The sequence below is a fragment of the Mustela putorius genome, unplaced genomic scaffold, assembly GCF_011764305.1.
Source record: "Mustela putorius furo isolate JIRA1106 unplaced genomic scaffold, ASM1176430v1.1 tig00003853_pilon_pilon_pilon, whole genome shotgun sequence".
NCBI classification, from domain to species: Eukaryota; Metazoa; Chordata; class Mammalia; order Carnivora; family Mustelidae; genus Mustela; species Mustela putorius.
Window position 1 is genome coordinate 84721839 of NW_025422005.1, and position 19903 is coordinate 84741741.

Consider the following 19903-nt stretch of genomic DNA (forward strand, 5'->3'; position numbering starts at 1 on the left):
TCCAATGAAAGGTGGGACATCTTGAAACATACTAACGTGCATATGGAAATATCTGAAGAAGAGGAAAGGAAAGAACAGAAAAAACACTTAAAGAAGTAATGGCTGAAAACTTCCCAACCTTTAAAATTTGGTTTAAAAAAAAATTAATCTATGTGTCCTAAAGCTCAGTGTATTTTAAGTAACTTAACAAAGATAGCCTTACTCAGCATAGTAAAAAATTTGTAAGCCAAAGATCCAGGGAATTTGTAATGTAATGCATACCTTCTTTAATTGTGCTTCATTTTTTTTTGCACTTCTCAGTTACTGCTTGATTTTTTTTTTTTAACAAATTAAAGATTTGTGGCAACCTGCATCAAACAAGTCTATTGATGCCATTTTTTCCAACAGCATTTGCTGACCTCATGACCTCATGTCTCTGTGTCACATTTTGGTAACTTTTGCCAAACTTTTCATCATTCAGATTTCTTCATCATTATATTTGTTATGGTGGTCAGGGATTTGTGATTATGACTTGCTGGAAGCTCCGAAAACAGCATTTTTAAACATTAAGTATTTTTTATTTAAGGTATATACATTGTTTTTTTTAGATATAATGCTATTTCATACTTCATAGACTACAATATAATATAAACATAACTTTTATATACACCAGGAAACCAAAAAATTGTTTGACTTGCTTTATTGCAATTTTTATTTTATTGCAATGGTCTGGATCCAAATCCACAATATCTCCAAGATGTGCCTGTACCTTGAAGGGCAGAGGCTGTCAGAGTTAATTGGAAAAACAAGAGCCAACTATATGCTGTCTACAGGCAACACACTCTACATTCAAAGATACCAAGAGGTTCACAGTAAAAGGATGGATAAAGATTTACCAAGGACCGGAACCCTGGAGGTTCCCTCTCTGGTTGCTCTGGAGATCACACAGCCTTGGGCATACATATGGTCTTCCAGACTACCAGAGGTAAATGTGATTTTATTTTTAAACCTGGCTTCCTAGGATTTACCCTGGGTCACTGTAGGTTAGTGTTCATTTAATGTTTGGGTAGAGGTTGTCTTTAAGCCCCTTTGCTAGTGAGTTGTCCTCTGTTGATGGGTCTGTGTAGGATCTAAGGAATGTTTTTCAAGTCTTTCCCACGTCCTATAGAATTGCTTCTGAGTGGATGCAGCCCAGGAGGGCTGACCTCTGCTTTCTCTTTCCCTGCTTTCCCGGATGCTGTTAAACTTGTTTGTTTGCTCTGATGTTTTTCTTATATCATGGAGCTACCAACATTCTTTCAACTGCTCCCCACCAAGGTCTTCATAATTTTCAGTAATGCCCTTATGCATGGAATCTTCACTCACTCTTCCAAACAAATTCAGCCCTTTCAGGCAGAGCCCTTCATCTTCATGGCCTGTCTTTCTCCCTGACCGGAACACCTGTGCTGCTGCTCCAGAGCTGGGGATGAGATCACTTTTCCCCAGGTACCATCTCATTCTGGGGTCACACAAGGCAGGAGGTAGCAATCCCTGATCTTTTCAGTTGTCCTCCCACGTGGGACCTTCACCCTACAAGTAAGCTCCAACTTTCAGAGGCAATTGGAGTCTCAGTATTCTTGGCCTCCCACAACTAGGTGGGATGTCCACCCTACCAGGGGGCAGAGGAAGGGGTGGCTGAAGTGAAGGAAAAGAGACTAGATTTTCTTTTCCTGCCTACTTGGAATAGAGCTTCTACAAAATGGGGCTAGAGGAAGTGTGAGAACATCGGCAGCCTGCCTCTCCCAGCATGAAACTTTAACCCCAGACTGGGAATGGTAGGAAGAGGAAGCCTCCATGTTGGCCATGCCTGCCTAGAATAGAGCACCTGGCACAGAGCTTCCATTAACACATAGCTGTTTGGGAAGATTAAGGGAGTAGATTGTAGTTCAAATGCCACAGACTCTTGCTTTCTTGCTGAAAGTTAGTAGGTTTTCTTGAATAAGTGTTTCTCCATATGCTGAATGCCCTTAAGACAATTTCCAGAGACTTTAAATGATTATACTTAAAATTTTTGCTATTTAAATTGTGGTTGTGCTGGGGAGAATGTCTGCTAAGTTCCTCACGGTACCACTTTAGAAATCCATGTTTCATTTTTAATTTTGGTGTATATTAAGATATAGTTTAGGTTGGCTTCTCTTTATTGCAGAATTAGAAATAATACTTTATTAGCTAAGGTTTAGGATTCCTTCATTTTATACTTGATATTCTCTCAAAAAAATTAAGTAACAAAGTTTCCAGATTTTATCATTTAAAAATTAGGGTAGCTTTAGGGTTCTTAATAAATGAAAATCCAGACGATACAATTATCATTACATTTTTCTCTCACATCTTGAATTCTAATAACTGATGATGAATCTAGGGAAACCCAGCTTAAATTGATTTTTGAGAATTATTAATTTAACTGTTATTACAACATCTCTGTTTCTTATATATCCTGTCTTTAAGTGTTTATTATGGATTAAATAAATAATTAAAAAATAAATTATGTACTATATTACTTACTAAATGACTGAAACTAAAAATAATAATGATTTTTAAACTCTATAAGAATTGTAATGGTGCTCAGCTGACTGAGGCATGAACACATTCATCTGGTTAAGATTGCAGATGAATCTGAAGAAACTTTCTGAAGAAACTTTTTCCTAAATTCATTCCTAGCTATATGACTTTGGCTGGGTTGCTTATCTCTCTGTGCCTCAGTTCCTCGTCTGTTATAGGAACATAACAGTAAGTCCTACATCATGTGGTAGGACATGAGGATTGATAAAGTAGTATACTTACCTGGCATATGGTAGGGGATTCGATAGTTGTTATTACTTTTTGTTTCATGTACATTAACCACTCATGCTCCTCAGTATGAATTCGGGGGCATTATTCTATTTTATTTTATTTTTTTAAAGATTTTATTTATTTATTTGACAGAGAGTTAGAGACAGCAAGAGCAGGAACACAAGCAGGGGGAGTGGGAGAGGAAAAGCAGGCTTCCCGCTGAGTAGGGAGCCCCATGTGGGGCTTGATCCCAGGATCCTGGGATCATGACCTGAGTCGAAGGCAGGCGCTTAACGACTGAGCCACTGAGACGCCCCCATTATTCTATTTTAAAGATGAAACAGAATATGTATAACTTCTGTTTATTTAAAAATTAAAACAAATATTCTTTACTATTGTAAATAGGTGGAATACCTTGCAGAACTCCTCTGATTCTGATTCTGAACTTACTGATATAAATGGATAAGATGTAAGTTACACCCTTTTAAAAGAAACAGAGCAATTTCTTGGCCTCACTTTTATCAGTCTTACTAAAACAATGTATCTCATTAACCATTCAAATTTAGCTATGCAAAGAAGTTGCCTGTGAGAGAGTTTTCTTCCATCAGAATTGTCTAAGCACAACAAAACAAAGCCAACCAACTCACCTCTCTAGAATGAAAAAGCTCCATGAAGACAGGAGCTCCATGAGGACAGGAGCCTTGTTCACTTTTGCTGCAGAATATCCATCTCCCAGAACAGTGCCTGGAATAGATCACATTCTGAGTGTAGATATATGTAAACATGTGAATGGATTTTGAGTTAATATGGTGTCCTCAGGCAATGCTACCCATCAAAAGCTTGGGTAGATGTGCCTGGGCCTTGTTAGAGCTGGAACTGGTTTGAGATGTGGGTACTAGAAGAGGTGGTGAGATGAAAAAGAAAGAGAAGGACTCTGTTCAAAGAAAGAGAAGGACTAAGATGTACCAAAACTCCCTCAAAGTTTTAGCGGAAATGAGAAAGGAAGGACCAAAAGAGAGAAGGAAAAATAAAAAACCCACCAGGATAATGATACCTTTTGTACATCAAGGAAGAAGTATTTTATAAATCAGTGAGGGAGTAATCAATAATGGCAAATGTGATAGAGGTTAAATGGATAAAGTTGAGAAAGCCGCACTAAATCTCATGATTAGAGTAACCTCAGTGGAGTGCTGGATGCAGCAGCAGATTGCAGTGGAAAAGGAAGAAGACTGTGGGGAGAAGGTGGAAGCGGCAGATACAGGTCGGATTTTCTAGACATTTGGTCTTGAAACTAACAGACTATAGAAGGCAGAGAAATAACTGTGTTTCAATGGGATGTATATTTGTTAGTATTCTTAGCCTTAGGGAGATATAATGGTATTTAAAGATCCAGAGGAAAGAACCTCACCTTCCTTCCCATCTCCCCCAAAATACAGGAAGAAATTATTACATGGAAAAAATGCATAAATGACATTTGGAGTTCTGAAGATTGGGGCAGAAACCTTGTCTGGCTTTCAGGGAAAGATGTTTTTCAGGCTTAGAAGGAATGTTCCAAAATGTAGTTGACTCAAGGATCATCAAAATGGGCCAAGGACAAGGCCATTCTTAACTCCCACAATAATAAACTTATTTTTACAGGAGTGTTAATAAGTCAGAATTGCATCTTACAACAATTAAAAATTCCTACAACAGAAAGGAAAAAGGTATGGTGAAGTGGATGACAGGATACCACAACCAAAAAAGTGTTTTTCACATTACAATATCATAAATTATAAGAATTTAAACAAATATTAAATATTTGATGAAGAAATATAATATATAGTTTATATAATATACTATGACATTTAAATATTGTCTAATATATAAGACAATGAGTGGTGGATATTGATATTTTATTTCATCTTTAAACTTAACATAGATACTAACTTCACTTTAATTACAAGATATTCCTTTATTTTTCCTTTTTATTTAAGCCACTAATAGTAGATGGATCCAAGAACATCCAGAATGTGCATATAATCTTGTAAATTCTCCACACTTAAAGCCTGCCTGGGTCTTAGACAGAGCACTGTGGCATTTATCCTGTGACGTTGCCGAAGGGAAATACAAAGAAAAAGGAGTACCGGCTTTGATTGAAAATGATCATCAAATGAATGTCAGTATGTATAGAGGAGTACCACACTAAAACAGAATAACAAAATTTCTAAAATACAAAGTAAATGTATGGTTGAAAATTATTTAGAGTCTATATTTAATTTGAAAAATAATATTTAGTGAAAATATTTTAAATATATCTTTTTTTAACTATTGAAATTTTTCAGTGCATTCGAAAAGTAATTTGGGAAGATATTTTTCCAAAAATTCAGCTCTGGGAATTTTTCCAAGTAGATGTTTACAAAGCAGTTGAGCAATTTAGAGGACTTCTTACACAAGGTAAAGGATATACATTAGAATGTTTCTAGCAATTTTAAGAAATTTATTATTACTCTTAAAGGGATAACCCTTCTTTTCTCTGGCTAAGACATTATTAAATCTGTTATTATTATATATTTGTGTTATTATAAAATGTAGTCCTGAGAGTTAGCAGAGATCTCTAAAGGGCATGTCATAATAATACATAATTATTTCTCTTGGGGACTGTTTCTTACTATTGGTTCCTTAACACAATACTCAGAATATAGTAGAGCTCAATATATGTTTCCATGAGTGCAAGGTAAGTGAGCAGATTACTGCAGCTGCCAATAACCTCTAGAGAGGAATACACTGATTTTATTTTCTTTAAGATTTATTTATTTTGAGAGAGAGATGGGGAGCATTGGGGCAGGGGGAGAGTCAGAGGGAAAGGGAAAGGCAGAGAGAGAGAATCTCAAGCAGACTTCCTGTTTAATATAGAGCCTGATGTGGCGCTTGATTCCATGACCCAGACAGAGATCATGACCCAAGCCAAAAGCAATAGTCGGATACTCAACTGACTGAGCCACCCAAGTGCCCTTAACCTTTTTTTTTAAGATTTTTTTTTTTTTTTTTTTTTTTTTTATTTTTTTTTATTTTATAATTTTTTATTTTTATAAACATATATTTTTATCCCCAGGGGTACAGGTCTGTGAATCACCAGGTTTACACACTTCACAGCACTCACCAAATCACATACCCTCCCCAATGTCCATAATCCCACCCCCTTCTCCCAAACCCCCTCCCCCCGGCAACCCTCAGTTTGTTTTGTGAGATTAAGAGTCACTTATGGTTTGTCTCCCTCCCAATCCCATCTTGTTTCATTTATTCTTCTTCTACCCACTTAAGCCTCCATGTTGCATCACCACTTCCTCATATCAGGGAGATCATATGATAGTTGTCTTTCTCTGCTTGACTTATTTCGCTAAGCATGATACGCTCTAGTTCCATCCATGTTGTTGCAAATGGCAAGATTTCATTTCTTTTGATGGCTGCATAGTATTCCATTAATTTATGCACCCAGTATGGGACCCAGACTCACAACCCCAACACATGCTCTACTAACCAAGCCAGTCAGGCATCTCTCTTTAGCCCTCTTGATAGATTATTTCCAGTTTTCTTCATCATTCACTCATTCATTCATTTAATGCATACCTTTTTTTTTTTAAGATTTTATTTATTTATTTATTTATTTATTTATTTATTTATGTGTGTGAGAGAGAGAGAGAGAGAGAGCATGAGAGTAGAGAGGTCAGCAGGAGAAGCAGACTCCCCACAGAGCAAGGAGCCCGATGTGGGACTCGATCCCGGGACTCCAGGATCATGACCTGAGCTGAAGGCAGTTGCTTAACCCAACTGAGCCACCCAGGCACCCTAATGCATACCTTTTGAACTACCTAGTACATATTAGGCAATCTTCCAGGCATGGGGATTCAGTGGTGAACATAGCAAGCCCTTACTTTTGTAGAACTTATATCCTTATAAACTGTATTATATATATATCCTTATATGTGGAGATATATATATATAATATATATATAAAATATATTTTATATATATATATATCCTTATATGTGTTATCCTTATAAGGATATATCCTTCTATATATCCTTCTATTGTTATCTTTACTTAGGTGAATAAATCTGCAGGATAAATTAAGATAAATTGTTAGATGTAGAATTTCCTGGTCAAAGAGTATACAAATTTAATGATAAATTAACAAGAAGTATTGTCCAGTTGCTTTTCAGAATGATTTGTACCAGTTTACATTATCATTAACTATACCCTCATTAGCATTAGACACCATTAATCTTTATAACGTTTGTCAATCAGGCAAAACATTATTTTAATTTGTAGTTCTTTGCTCATTAGTGAATTACCTTTTCACATGTTGCTTTGCCACTTACAGGTCTTTAATTAATTGTCTATTAATGTTCTTTCCTATTTCCCTATTTTTTATTGGGCTGTTTGACTTTTTCACATTGACTTATTATATTGGTAATTGTTATGCTGGCCTCAAATATGTCCTCCTAGTATGCTGTTGATCTTTTAATTCTTGATATGGGTTTTTTTTTTTCAGCATACTCAAAAATGTTAGTCTTTTATAGCTTCTAATTTCACATCACGCTTACAAAAAATCTTCCGTCAACATTCTGTTTTCTTAAAAAAATTCTGTCTTCTAATAATCTTATTTATTTATTTTTTTATATTTAAGTGTTCAAGGGGTGCCTGGGTAGCTCAGTCAGTTAAGCATCTGACTCTTGATTTTGGCTCATGTTGTGATCTCAGGGTCATGGGATCCAGCCCAGCACTGGGCTCAACACTCAGCAAGGAGTCAGCTTGAGGATTCTCTCTCTCCCTCTCCATCTGCACCTCTCTACCACAAACACACACTTTCTCTCTCAAATAAATAAACCTTTAAAAATAAATAAAGAAATGGTTACACACCTAGAATTTATTTTTGTGTATTATATAAATATTTTTACTCAAAAAATGGCATTGAGTTGATAATCCATCCTTTTATACTGATTTGTGATACACCATAAAGACTTCATAGTGTAGTCATATACTAAATGTATGTGGATTCGTTATGTGTACTATTCCATTCTATCAATACTAAAGACTTTTTTTATCCCTTACACTGATTGTATAAGCTTCTCTTTTTTTCAAACACTTCCTGGCAGTTTTTTTTTTCCTTTTTCTTTATTTTTTTTAATGATTTCATTCATTTATTTGAGAGAGAGAATGAGCAGGAGGAGGGGCAAAGGGAGAGACAGACTCCCTGCCTAGCAGGGAGCGCAATGCAGGGCTGAGTCCCAGGACCATGGGATCATGACCTGAGCTAAAGGCAGACGCTTAATCTGCTGAGCAACCTAGGTGCTCCACTGGTAGGTGTAATATATATACTCTTCCAAATGAACCTCAGAAACTAAATCTTGAGAATCTATTTATATTTTATTTATTTTGTTTGTGCTTTTATAAGCCACTTCAAGGTCTCTTTAGAGTAAGTCAAATGTTAGCTAATTAATATAAAAGCAAGCCCAGTTAAGGAGTGCACTGAATGTCATGAGCACTGGGTGTTACATACAACTGGTGAATCACCAAACTGTACCTCTGAAACTAATAATACACTATATGTTAATTAATTGATTTGAAATTTAAAAAGAAACATTAAAAAGAATAATAATAATAAATTAATAAAATCAAACCCAGTGGAGGCAATCCTGCATAACATCTAATTTATCAGGAACAAGTTCCAGCAAAGGGATAAAAATTCTTCCCACAAAACATTTATTTACATTTGCATTTTTTATTATTACATAAGGAATATGCTTATTGGGTAAAAGGAAAAAAGTATAAAAACTAGCCAGTGTGTTTCTTTCAGAGTATGCAAAGAAAGTCATTAATAAGACTGACTTCTGAATAGAAAGTAATCTTTGAAGAGAAGGAACTCCTGATATTAGTGTATTTGGTAACACCTGGAAGGAAAATTTGTACTACCAACATCCTTAGTGCCCTAAAAATTATAGTAAGAGAAAGCTGACTAAGGCAGAGAAGTGGGGCAGAGTTTGAAGTGATAGGAATCCCTGTGTTTTTCTTCTATAATGTTCTTCTCCCTTCCAATCTCTCTCTTCCCCTCCTTGTGTGTGTGTGTGTGTGTGTGTGTGTGTGTGTGTATTAGGTGGTGTGTAAGAAGATGGGGGGAGGTAAGAAGGATGTTTGTGAAATAAATATTTGTTTTATTTTCTGTAAAAAAATACTGTATACTAAAATTTGGATATCAGTAACAGTTAAAATCTCCCTGTGGATATTTGCATTTAAGATATCATCTCTTCTTTCTTTTAGGAAATAGGAAAATAACAACCAAGCCTGATCCAAAGGAACACCTTAAGATTATTCAGGATCCTGAATACAGAAGGCTTGGCTGTACTGTAGATATGAACATTGCACTAGCAACTTTCATACCACATGAGTATGTTATGAATTTTTTCCTATGAGATAAAGGATAATATTACCTACAGATCTTTACAGCTAGTATTAAAATCCTGAATAGAAAATCAAAAAAAGTAATTCACCATAATTCTGCTAGTTCAAATGCATGATGTTTTCCTCTTTTTTCTGTGTGGTAGGCCATGTTCCTATATGTTTATATAATATTTTTTACAGTTGGAAAACTTCTTCAGCCATTAGTTAAGATCCTGATGAATATGTTTAATGTTTCAAATAAGTAAATAAAGTTTCTGTGACCCTTGTTAGAAAAGTTTTAAATGTAGAATTTTAAAACCATTAAATATTCAGCATGTATTGCTCTCTCTGCTCTAGCAAGGGCCCAGCTGCAATTGATGAATGCTGTAATTGGTTCCGTAAGAGAATTGAGGAGTTAAATTCAGAGAAGCATCAACTCATGAACTATCATCAGGAACAGGTTTCACCTACTTTGAACTGCTGTTTTTCTTTGAGTCTTAATAGTGTTTGTGGTTGTTTTTACTGAGATACATAATTTAATGTGTTTCAGGTAGTTAATTGCCTTTTGGGAAATGTGTTTTATGAACGACTGGCTGGCCATGGCCCTAAATTAGGACCTGTCACTAGAAAACATCCTCTAGTTACCAGGTATTTCATTTTCATTAAAGGTTAAAAATTGAATATTGGATTTAACTTTTTAAATTAATCTGAATGTTTTCCTTCCATGTGTGACTTCAGTACATTTTTTAACTGAAATGGAAGTTTTGATTTGGTAACTAGGGTTAATATTAACTTTGGTAGGCCAGTCCTTAAAGAAACTATCATCAGTATGAATCAGTTTATAAACATTACATTAATGTTTCTGGAGGACTATATACTTACTAGTAAATTCAAAGTTAATCAGATTGAGCCAGCATTTAGGTCCTTATCTTGTAGGTAATGTGCAGCACAGATTAGGCAACTAAAGGGTAGTAAAAGCTTTTGCAAAAGTAACACCAATATTTCAATGATTTTCTTAGTAATTTTATTAAATTTTTAATTTATTATTTAAACTGTTAACCAGATAATGCTATAGTGCTGACTTCCCATTTCTCAAATCTTAGTAGATCTACTCAGAAAGTCTTCTGAAGATTTTTGACCTGTAAAAAAGTTTATTTCCTATAGTGTAAGACTAATTTATTCTATTTGTTAAGGAGGAGTTTTTATTTTAATATTACTAATTTGAATTCTCTCCAAATAATCTCTCTGTATGGATTTAATATTTAATTGTATCTCCATAGGTATTTTACGTTCCCATATGAGGAAATGACTCTCTCCGCAGAAGAATCTATGATTCATAACCCAAATAAAGCTTGTTTTCTGATGGCGCATAATGGATGGGTAATGGGAGATGATCCCCTTCGAAACTTTGCTGAACCAGGTATATCATTTTTGTTAACCTCTCTGTGGATAGGGAGAGAAAAGTTTACAGCAAACTCAAAATACAAACTGTTTCATTGACTTTTTTCCCTACCAAGGTAATAGTTCTAAAACTGTTTCATCACAGAGATGTCGAGTGCATACAGTTTGAGAGCGAAGAGAAGGTATGAACAGGAAGAGTGGGATTCATTTTTTCCTTTCCCCCATTTTCCCCTCCTAGTCTTTATATGCTCAACCAGAATGGCTTTTATCTATTTTATATAATGGTTCTAAATAAGATTTTATATGGTTAAAAATTTAACCTATTGCATTTTTAAAAATACATACAAGACCATGCTATTACAATTATATTGCCATAAGAAATATTTTCATTCATTAGCCAGGGGGTATTAAGGTATTTGAATAGCAATTACACTAAAAACTAATTTTCGGTTTCCCTTTCACTCCCAGCATTTTATTTTTCTACAACTATTTCTTTGTCAGACAGAATTTTGCTGGGCACCTATCAATATGTTTTTCAACATTTAGAAGTCTTTTTGAATGAGAAGTCTTTTTCTAATTCAAAATCTCATTTTTCTTAAAGAATGTACTTTGGGTTTAAGTATCTCTGCCTTCTCCTTTCTAAATGCTATCTCCTTCTCCATTCTAAATGCAAAAAGGCATTCTACTGCATGCCATGGATTTAATGTAACCTATTGCCAAAATGCGTAATGAGGTAGAAACACAGCTTTAAATGGTTTTGGTAGAGGTGCACCTTGGTAGCTCAGTTGGCTAGGTGTCCAACCATTGATTTCAGCGTGGGCCCTGATCTCGGGGTTATGGGATTGAGCTCCGCATCAGGTTCTGCTCTCAGCTGGGAGTCTGCTTGAGATTCTCTCCCTCTCCCTCTGCCTCTCTTGCTCATGTTGTCTATCTCTCTCTCAAATAAATAACTAAAGCTTTGAAGAAGAAATGTTTTTGGTAGAATGCTGTCTTCAAAGGGCCTGTGATATTACTATTACTGATTTTCTTTAAAAGAAGCAACTTGATTTTTTTTACACTAAGTACACATTTTTAGAAGAGACTCTAGGTCAAATTTTAACAAAATCGGTATGAGATATAAATTAATACTAATTTTTTAACTTTATAGATTTAAATAACCCTACCATTTTAGACATAATTTTAACCAGTGTATGGTTTGTGATAGAAATAGTCAATACGATTTTTTTAAAAAACAATGTTTCCTTGAAGTAAATGTTTTCATGTTATTTCTCGGACTGTTGAAAGCAAGCTCCTTTCTTAACAGGCTCAAACGTTTATCTAAGGAGAGAACTTATTTGCTGGGGAGACAGTGTTAAATTACGCTATGGAAATAAACCAGAGGACTGTCCTTTTCTCTGGGCACACATGAAAAAATACACTGAGATAACTGCAACTTATTTCCAAGGAGTGCGTCTTGATAATTGCCACTCAACACCTCTTCATGTAGCTGAGGTACAGAAAAACAATTCATCTGCATTAAGCAAAGAAATGTAGTACTCTTTCCTTGCTTTCCTTAAATAAAATACGCAAGTATGTGTTTTCTTTTCTAGTTGGACCAGCATTGATTTGGTGGTAGTATTTAATACTTAAGCATAACTTCACAATTCTAACAAAATCTTTTGATGCAGTAGTTATGGATATCTGGGCTATAAAATGTTTAATGCATTTATATTTTTATTTCAATTTAGAGAAATAGATTATATTGTCTCTGATGATATATACATACCCATATCGCCATGCATATTATTAAAAGATTTTTAATATTTTATTATTAACTTTTAAAGGATTAATATTAACCTTTTAATAATATGCAAGTATCTATCTTATTCTTATTATTTTCTGATTGCTCTTAATATATTAATAGACAATGAAGTCACTTGTTACATATTATTATTTAAGCACTAACATTACAGTGTATTGAAGCTTGCTTTAGCCTCATTGATTCCATTTTTATTGATTATAAAAATGTAATTGTATACATAAAGGTTGTTTATCCCTCTTTGGGCTTTTTATAGAAACTGAGGCAGTGCCGAAATTTATAGCAGTATCTTCTATCTAATACAATTTTATAAACACAATTTTCATCCTGTTTATAAGATCTTTGATAGCTTCCTAGTGACAACTTAGTGTTCTTTGGGAATGTATGCTTATCTGGAAAATATCTATTTCTGTTATTTTAATGCAGTATTATAATGAATATGATTTGAGTCCAATGATGAAAAATTGATTTAATATGGAAGAATTTAGTGAACATTAGTTAAGGCGGTAGAAGCAGAGGTTTTTCCTTATTGTGCTCTTAGCAACAGCTATATTTATATAGCTGTTGCATTATATAAATATATACATATATATATGTGTATATATATATATATATATATATATAACTATTGCAACATTGTGGCAAAACAGAAAATTAAAAGTCAATTTGTTAATTTTTAAGTTACAAAATCTTCTAGGACCCTACTTGTTAGCTGACAGAATTTCAATTATTTTATTAACCTTTGTGCAAACATTATATTAAGAAAATTGGAACCAGTTTGATTTGTGATTAAGAGCTGATTATCATTTGTAGGAAAATCTGGCTTTTAGTGTAGTTAGACTTAATCTTTGCAATAGCTAAATGATTCACCAGCAGGAAATTTACCAATAATGGCCTAGTCGAAAGCCTGCAAATTAATAGTCTGGTTAGAGGTATTACAAACAAACACACATAAAACAGGGTGAAAGCCTAGCAGAATCACAGTGTTATGGTTTATAATTTTAATGTGACACTAACATTTTTCTTCTTCCTTTTTCCTCCTTTGTGTCTCTGTATCTTTGCAAAATCTAATCTTCCTTTTTAACTGTTTTAATCTCTTTATGAATTTTCTTGTTTCCTGTGTTCCTTTTATGTTTTCTTACATATGCACAATTAAATTTATTTGGAAATTCTTCTCGGATTTCCATTTTGTCTTGTTCCATGACATTTTCATGTTGAATCCATGCCTAGTCTTGTCTCCTTTCCTACCCCCCACTTGCTTTTCTCTTTATGTTACATTTGTGACTGTGCTTTTTGCAGTACATGTTGGATGCTGCTAGAAAATTGCAACCCAATTTGTATGTAGTAGCCGAACTGTTCACAGGAAGCGAAGAGCTGGACAATATCTTTGTTACTAGACTGGGCATTAGTTCCCTGATAAGAGGTAGGCTTGTTGATGTGTATTTCCCATCTAAAACTTTAGTTTTTGTATAAGTAGATTAAAAGGCATTTAATAGCATTATATACAATGTTTAATAATTTTCAACATAGTTAATGTTCTCTTAAATACTCTACACCAACTTTTCTCTATCTCAGTCTGTTTTTATCAGGAAAAGTTTCCACTTTTCCTGATAAAAAAGTGGAAACTTTTCCTGGGGTAAAACATCTCCTCTTAAATTGAAAGATGAGTAGAATGAATTGATGACTCATGAACAACAGCATTTTTTTGTTTTTGAAAATATACAAATCTAGTTTTCATCTCCTACTTGGATAGAAGATTGAATCTTAGATTTTTTTCCCATAGATCCTATGTAGCTAACATCCTAATAAACAACATATGTTCCCTTTTACCTACATGAGCCATTTCTGTGGCCAGTTATAGAGAAGACATTTTGGTCACTTAAACTAATAGACATTTGTTTAAATGTTTAAAGCAGTTTTATTTTTGATAATATTTTATGGTCTTTTTTTGGAAACTCAGCCATGATAAGAAACCTAACCTCTTCTTGACCAGTAATAATCAAGGTAGTTAAAATATTCTGTAATGCTTTGCAGAGGCAATGAGTGCATATAATAGCCACGAAGAGGGCAGACTGGTTTATAGATATGGAGGAGAACCTGTTGGATCCTTTGTTCAGCCCTGTCTGAGGCCGTTAATGCCAGCTATTGCACATGCCCTGTTTATGGATATTACCCACGATAACGAGTGTCCCATTGTGGTAAGCATCTATTCTGTTTCTTGTATTTACTTATTTTGCTGAACTCGTGTGTGGAATTTAAGAAACATAACAGATGAACATAGTGGAGGAAAAAAATTAAAACAGACTCAACTGAAGAGAACAAACTGAGGGTTGCTGGAGGGGAGGAGGGCAGGAGATGGGCTAAATGAGTGAGGCGGATTAAGGAGGGCACTTGTGAGCACTAGATGTGGTATGTAAGTGACGAATCACTCAATTCTATACCGGAAACTAATATTACGCTCTATGTTAACTGACTGGAATTTAAATAAAACTTGAAAAAGGAAAAAATAAATTTTTTGATCCGATATTTAGTGGCAATATCCACATGCTTCAGAATCATGTCTTAGATTTATACGTGATTATGGTACATAGCTTTTGAATGTTTTGTTAAATTCTAAAGCAAATTAATATCAAAAAATAATAAAATAAAGCCAATTAATGTCTTACAGTATGTAACTATGTAACTGTCCTTTACTTCATTATGCAATAGGATGGCACTTTGCATTTGAAGGAAAATAAACCCTGGTGGTTTTTTTTTCTTGTTTTCTAGCATAGGTCAGAATATGATGCTCTGCCAAGTACCACGATTGTTTCCATGGCGTGTTGTGCTAGTGGAAGTACTAAAGGCTATGATGAATTAGTGCCTCACCAGGTATGTCTTGGTGGTGTTTTTTTTTAAATCCACATGGCCAACAACTTTCAGCATTTTTACTAAAAGATCTCATTATAATTAAAATGTACACATGGCTGAGTTTTAACTTTGTTCAGATTTCAGTGGTTTCTGAAGAACGATTTTATACGAAGTGGAATCCTGGAGCATCTCCATCAGATAAAGGTGAAGTTAATTTCCAAAGTGGAATTATTGCAGCCAGATGTGCTATCAATAAACTTCATCAAGAACTTGGGGCCAAGGGTTTCATTCAGGCAAGAAACTAACTTTTTGTAAGTTTCTTAAGGTTCAGTTTCAGAGTAAGTTTTTCCAGTTTGAATGCTAACATGTTTTCTCTTTCTGTTTCTCAGGTATATGTGGATCAGGTTGATGAAGACATAGTGGCAGTAACAAGACATTCACCCAGCATTCATCAGTCTGTTGTATCTGTGTCTAGAACTGCTTTCAGGAATCCTAAGACTTCATTTTACAGCAAAGAAGTGCCTCAAATGTGCATCCCTGGTAATGCAACCAAAAAATGTTACTGTGATTATAACACAGTACTGGTGTGGTTGTAGTTGAGAAAAAGAGTTCAAAATTTTGCATAACTTGGGGCACCCAGCTGGCTCAGTTGGTAGAGCATGTGACTCTTGATCTTGGGGACATGAGTTCAAGCCCCATGTTGGGTATAGAGTGTACTTTAAAGAAAGAAATTAAGACTGGGATCACAACCTGAGATGAAGGCAGACACTCAAGCAACTGAGCCAGCCAGGCACCCTGGGATGTGTTTTATAATTGTCAAAAAAGAGATGTGGAGAGACTATAATTGCTATATGTTCACAAAAGAGAGAAATCACTGAGTGTTTAGAAAAGGCTTCTAAAGGGAGGTGGAACTTTATAGTTTTTGAAAGATGTAAAAAAGAAAATTCATATTAATAGGTGTTAGTAAGACTATCTGGGGACTAATGAAAATATCTATTTGCTTAAAATAGTGGAGTGACAAGAGGGCTAGGAAGGTAATTGAGGATGGATTATGAAAAGCCTTAAATATTAAACTATTTTCCACTTTGGTTTATATATGTGTGTGTGTGTGTACGTGCTCACACACAAGTACACAGTTAGACACACTATAAATATACATACATATACATATATATAAACACATGAATGTACATACGTATTTCCTGGGTATAAAGGAAATATGTTTGTTTTAAACAAAATGGGAAATAGGAAGTAAATCAAGAGGAAAATAAAGCTATTTCACAACTCAGAAAATGTTAATATTTGAGAGTATTTCCATAACGGTATTGTCCATGTAGTAAAAATGTAAGTTACCCCAAATTAATTTCCCAGGGTCCTGGGAAGACCCACATCAGGCTCCCAGCTCAGTGGGGAGTCTGCTTCTCCCTCTCCTCCTTGCTTGTGCTCCCTCTCTGCTCTCTCTCGTTATCTCTGTCTCTGTCTCAAATAAATAAATAAAATCTTAAATAAATAAATAAAAACGTACCCCTAAATCATATCCTTATTATTGCTAGATTTTTTTCCTAGATGTGTGTATTTTATTTCTTCCTTACTGTTATATTTTATAGCAAAACATTCTCCTGTGCATATAGCAACTGTCCAAGTCTGGCAATTAATTGAGGGGATGAAGATTCCCATAAAAATCATCATATTCTATATTGGTTGCTAGTTATTAAATATATAAACTCCAGTTTTTGAAGATTATCAACTTGAATAGTTGGGGTTTTTTTTAAGATTTTATTTATTTGACAGACAGAGACTACAAGTAGGCAGAGAGGCAGGCAGAGAGAGAGAAGAAAACAGGCTCCCTGCTGAGCAGAGAGCCCGATGCAATGGGGGGCTTGATCCCAGGACCCTGAGATCATGACCTGAGCCGAAGGCAGAGGCTTTAACCCACTGAGCCACCCAGGCGCCCCTCAACTTGAATAGTTTCAAGGTTAAATGTTCATTAGTTATTTTTAACTGCTTGCAAGTGTATAGTCAGTAATCTTGTCTGATTATTGCTAATGTACATATACAGTTTCACATGGTTGCCATCAGTGTGAACAATATTATCTCGGGTTTTGCTTTGGTCATTGGTCTTCATTAAAACATTTCCATTTTGTAATAGAATTGTGATTTTCATTATGTTAAATATTTCACATTTTATTATATTAGTATCCCATCTTTAATATTCTTTAGTATGTTTAACAATGAATATACACTAGGAATAATTTTTTCTTTTGAATAATTTCTTAGTAATTATTTTGAGAAGTAGAATTTCTAGATCAAAAGGTACTGTTTCTTATTGTCAGATTAATGGCTCAAATTACTTAAATAGTAAAATTCAAGTTTTACATAACCTAAGCAGTTCTACTCCTAGGTATATCTCTGAAAAACTCTCATATGTTCCATTAGAAGACGGGCAAACAGGAATATATTTGGTGTATTCACACAATGGAATACTATTTGGCATTTGAAACAAATGAGCAGCAGCATGAGCTGCAGCTTATGTAGCAATGTGAACAAATCTAAAAGATAGTGTTGTTTAATAGAAAGCAAGTTGCAGAAATATATATATATATATATATATATATATATATATATAATTTGGATCTACTCTAATAAAGGTTGGAAATATGGAAAATAATGTATGTTGTTTTGGGAAACAGATATATGTAGTAAAATGCACAGGATTTAGGAATGCCAAATTGCAGGTGACTGTTACCTCTGAAGGGAAAGAAAGGGTACACATTTGTAATGTTTTCTTCAGCTAGTAAATAGGATCTGACTTTTTAAAATGTTTCCCTACTTTTTGTATTTCTGAAATTTTTCATTTTTTAAAATAAATTTTTCAAGGGATTTATTTACTCTCTGCTCAAAATTAGGAAGGTTATAGATTGTTCCCGAGAGTTAAGCCATTATTACTTGATAAGATCTTTTTTCAGAGAGGTCTTTGTTAATTTATAATTTTAAGAACAAAGCATTGAGTAAAAAATGCATCTTGGGTAGAATGATCTACTCTCAGACTGCTATTTCATACTCAACTCTAAGTTTAATGAATTAAATTGAATTAGCACTTCCTAATTCCAGATGGTTTAATGTGAAATTTCATTAATATTTTTATTTATTCGTAGGCAAAATTGAAGAAGTAGTTCTTGAAGCCAGAACTGTTGAGAGAAATACAAAACCTTATCAGAAGGATGAGCATGCGATCAATGGAATGCCAAACATCACAGTAGAAATTAGAGAACATATTCAGGTATTTGGGACTCTCATCTTACTACCATGTTTAATGTCTTAAAGACATTAGAATTATTGATTGAATGGTTTTATACGATTTTTTTCAAGCTTAGTGAAAGTAAAATTGTTAAACAAGCTGGAGTTGCCACAAAAGGACCCAATGAATATATTCAAGAAATAGAATTTGAAAATTTGTCTCCAGGAAGTGTTATTATATTCAGGTATGTTGGAGTTCAAACTGTTGACTTTGCTTGTAAAATAGATGACATATTCTGTTAATTTTGAATAAATGATTCCTAAAAAGTAACCATTTTTTAAATTAACGTTTTCAGAGTTAGTCTTGATCCACATGCACAAGTTGCTGTTGGAATTCTTCGAAATCATCTGACACAGTTCAGTCCTCACTTTAAATCTGGAAGCCTTGCTGTTGACAACTCAGATCCTATATTAAAAACTCCTTTTGCTTTGTAAGTACAGCTTAGTTTATGAAGATTTGCCACTTTAATAACTGGTAAGTTACTGCAAGCCTGATTTAAGCAGTTTTAAGGGTCCTCTATGTCCAGGCTACTCAGATAGTGGTCCAAGAACCAGTAGTCATATTAGCATCTTCTGTTGTTCACATGTCCTGTTGCTTTATCATTTGTATGTGTGCTTGCATGTGCACTCTCACACTCATGCACTCTCTATATGTAGCTATAGATATGAGCAAACACACACATGCACACATGCATCTCTATACACACACATGTGCACACAATTCTGAACTGAGGCTAAGTTGCATATGCTATATTCCTTCCACATCATTTTTTAAAATATTTATTTTTTTGAAGTAAGCTCCACACCCAACGTGGGGCCTAAACTCATGACTCTGAAGTCAAGAGTCACATGTTTGTCCCACTGAGCCAGCCAGGTGCCCCAAGTTAAATTTTTTGTTGTTCATTGGCTGTGTATTTATCCAGTGAAATAGCATTTTATGTACTAACCCATTTTTTTATTGTGTTCAACTTTTTGTTTTTATAAGAGCTTTTATCTTTAAGGATTTCAGTTCAACTCAAACTATTAGAAAAGTATTTGCATTCTAAAAATATCTGTGGTGGGGCGCCTGGGTGGCTCACTCATTAAGCGTCTGCCTTTGGCTCAAGCCCTGATTCCAGGGTCCTGGGATCGAGCCCCGCATCAAGTCCTGCTCAGGAGGGAGTCTACTTCTACTCCCACTCCCCCTGCTTGTGTTCCCTCTCTTGCTGTGTCTCTCTCCGTCAAATCAATAAATAAAATATTCAAAAAAATAAAATGCAATGAAATGAAAATAAAAATATCTGTGATGAAGCTGTTTTATGTTTCTGTGGCATGCTTATAAAATGCATATTCATCCTCAGACCTACTCAGATT

General features: G+C 34.5%; 1 protein-coding gene and 1 non-coding gene across 4 annotated transcripts in view; both read left to right on the top strand.

Moving 5' to 3' along the window:
• Positions 1-19903, top strand: part of AGL (amylo-alpha-1, 6-glucosidase, 4-alpha-glucanotransferase) — a 79096-nt gene that overhangs the window by 20550 nt on the left and 38643 nt on the right. For all 3 annotated transcript variants that reach the window (XM_004775191.3, XM_013047177.2, XM_004775190.3), the window contains 15 exons: positions 4761-4942; positions 5109-5220; positions 9085-9211; positions 9562-9664; positions 9755-9852; positions 10485-10624; positions 11909-12096; positions 13703-13826; positions 14438-14601; positions 15173-15274; positions 15391-15546; positions 15643-15793; positions 18409-18533; positions 18623-18735; positions 18847-18981. In XM_004775191.3, coding sequence (XP_004775248.1) covers positions 4761-4942; positions 5109-5220; positions 9085-9211; positions 9562-9664; positions 9755-9852; positions 10485-10624; positions 11909-12096; positions 13703-13826; positions 14438-14601; positions 15173-15274; positions 15391-15546; positions 15643-15793; positions 18409-18533; positions 18623-18735; positions 18847-18981 — 2020 coding nt within the window. The remainder of the gene's footprint in view (positions 1-4760; positions 4943-5108; positions 5221-9084; positions 9212-9561; positions 9665-9754; positions 9853-10484; positions 10625-11908; positions 12097-13702; positions 13827-14437; positions 14602-15172; positions 15275-15390; positions 15547-15642; positions 15794-18408; positions 18534-18622; positions 18736-18846; positions 18982-19903) is intronic.
• TRNAK-CUU lies at positions 15888-15960 on the top strand. The gene has a single exon. It is a non-coding gene; the product is annotated as a tRNA-Lys (tRNA).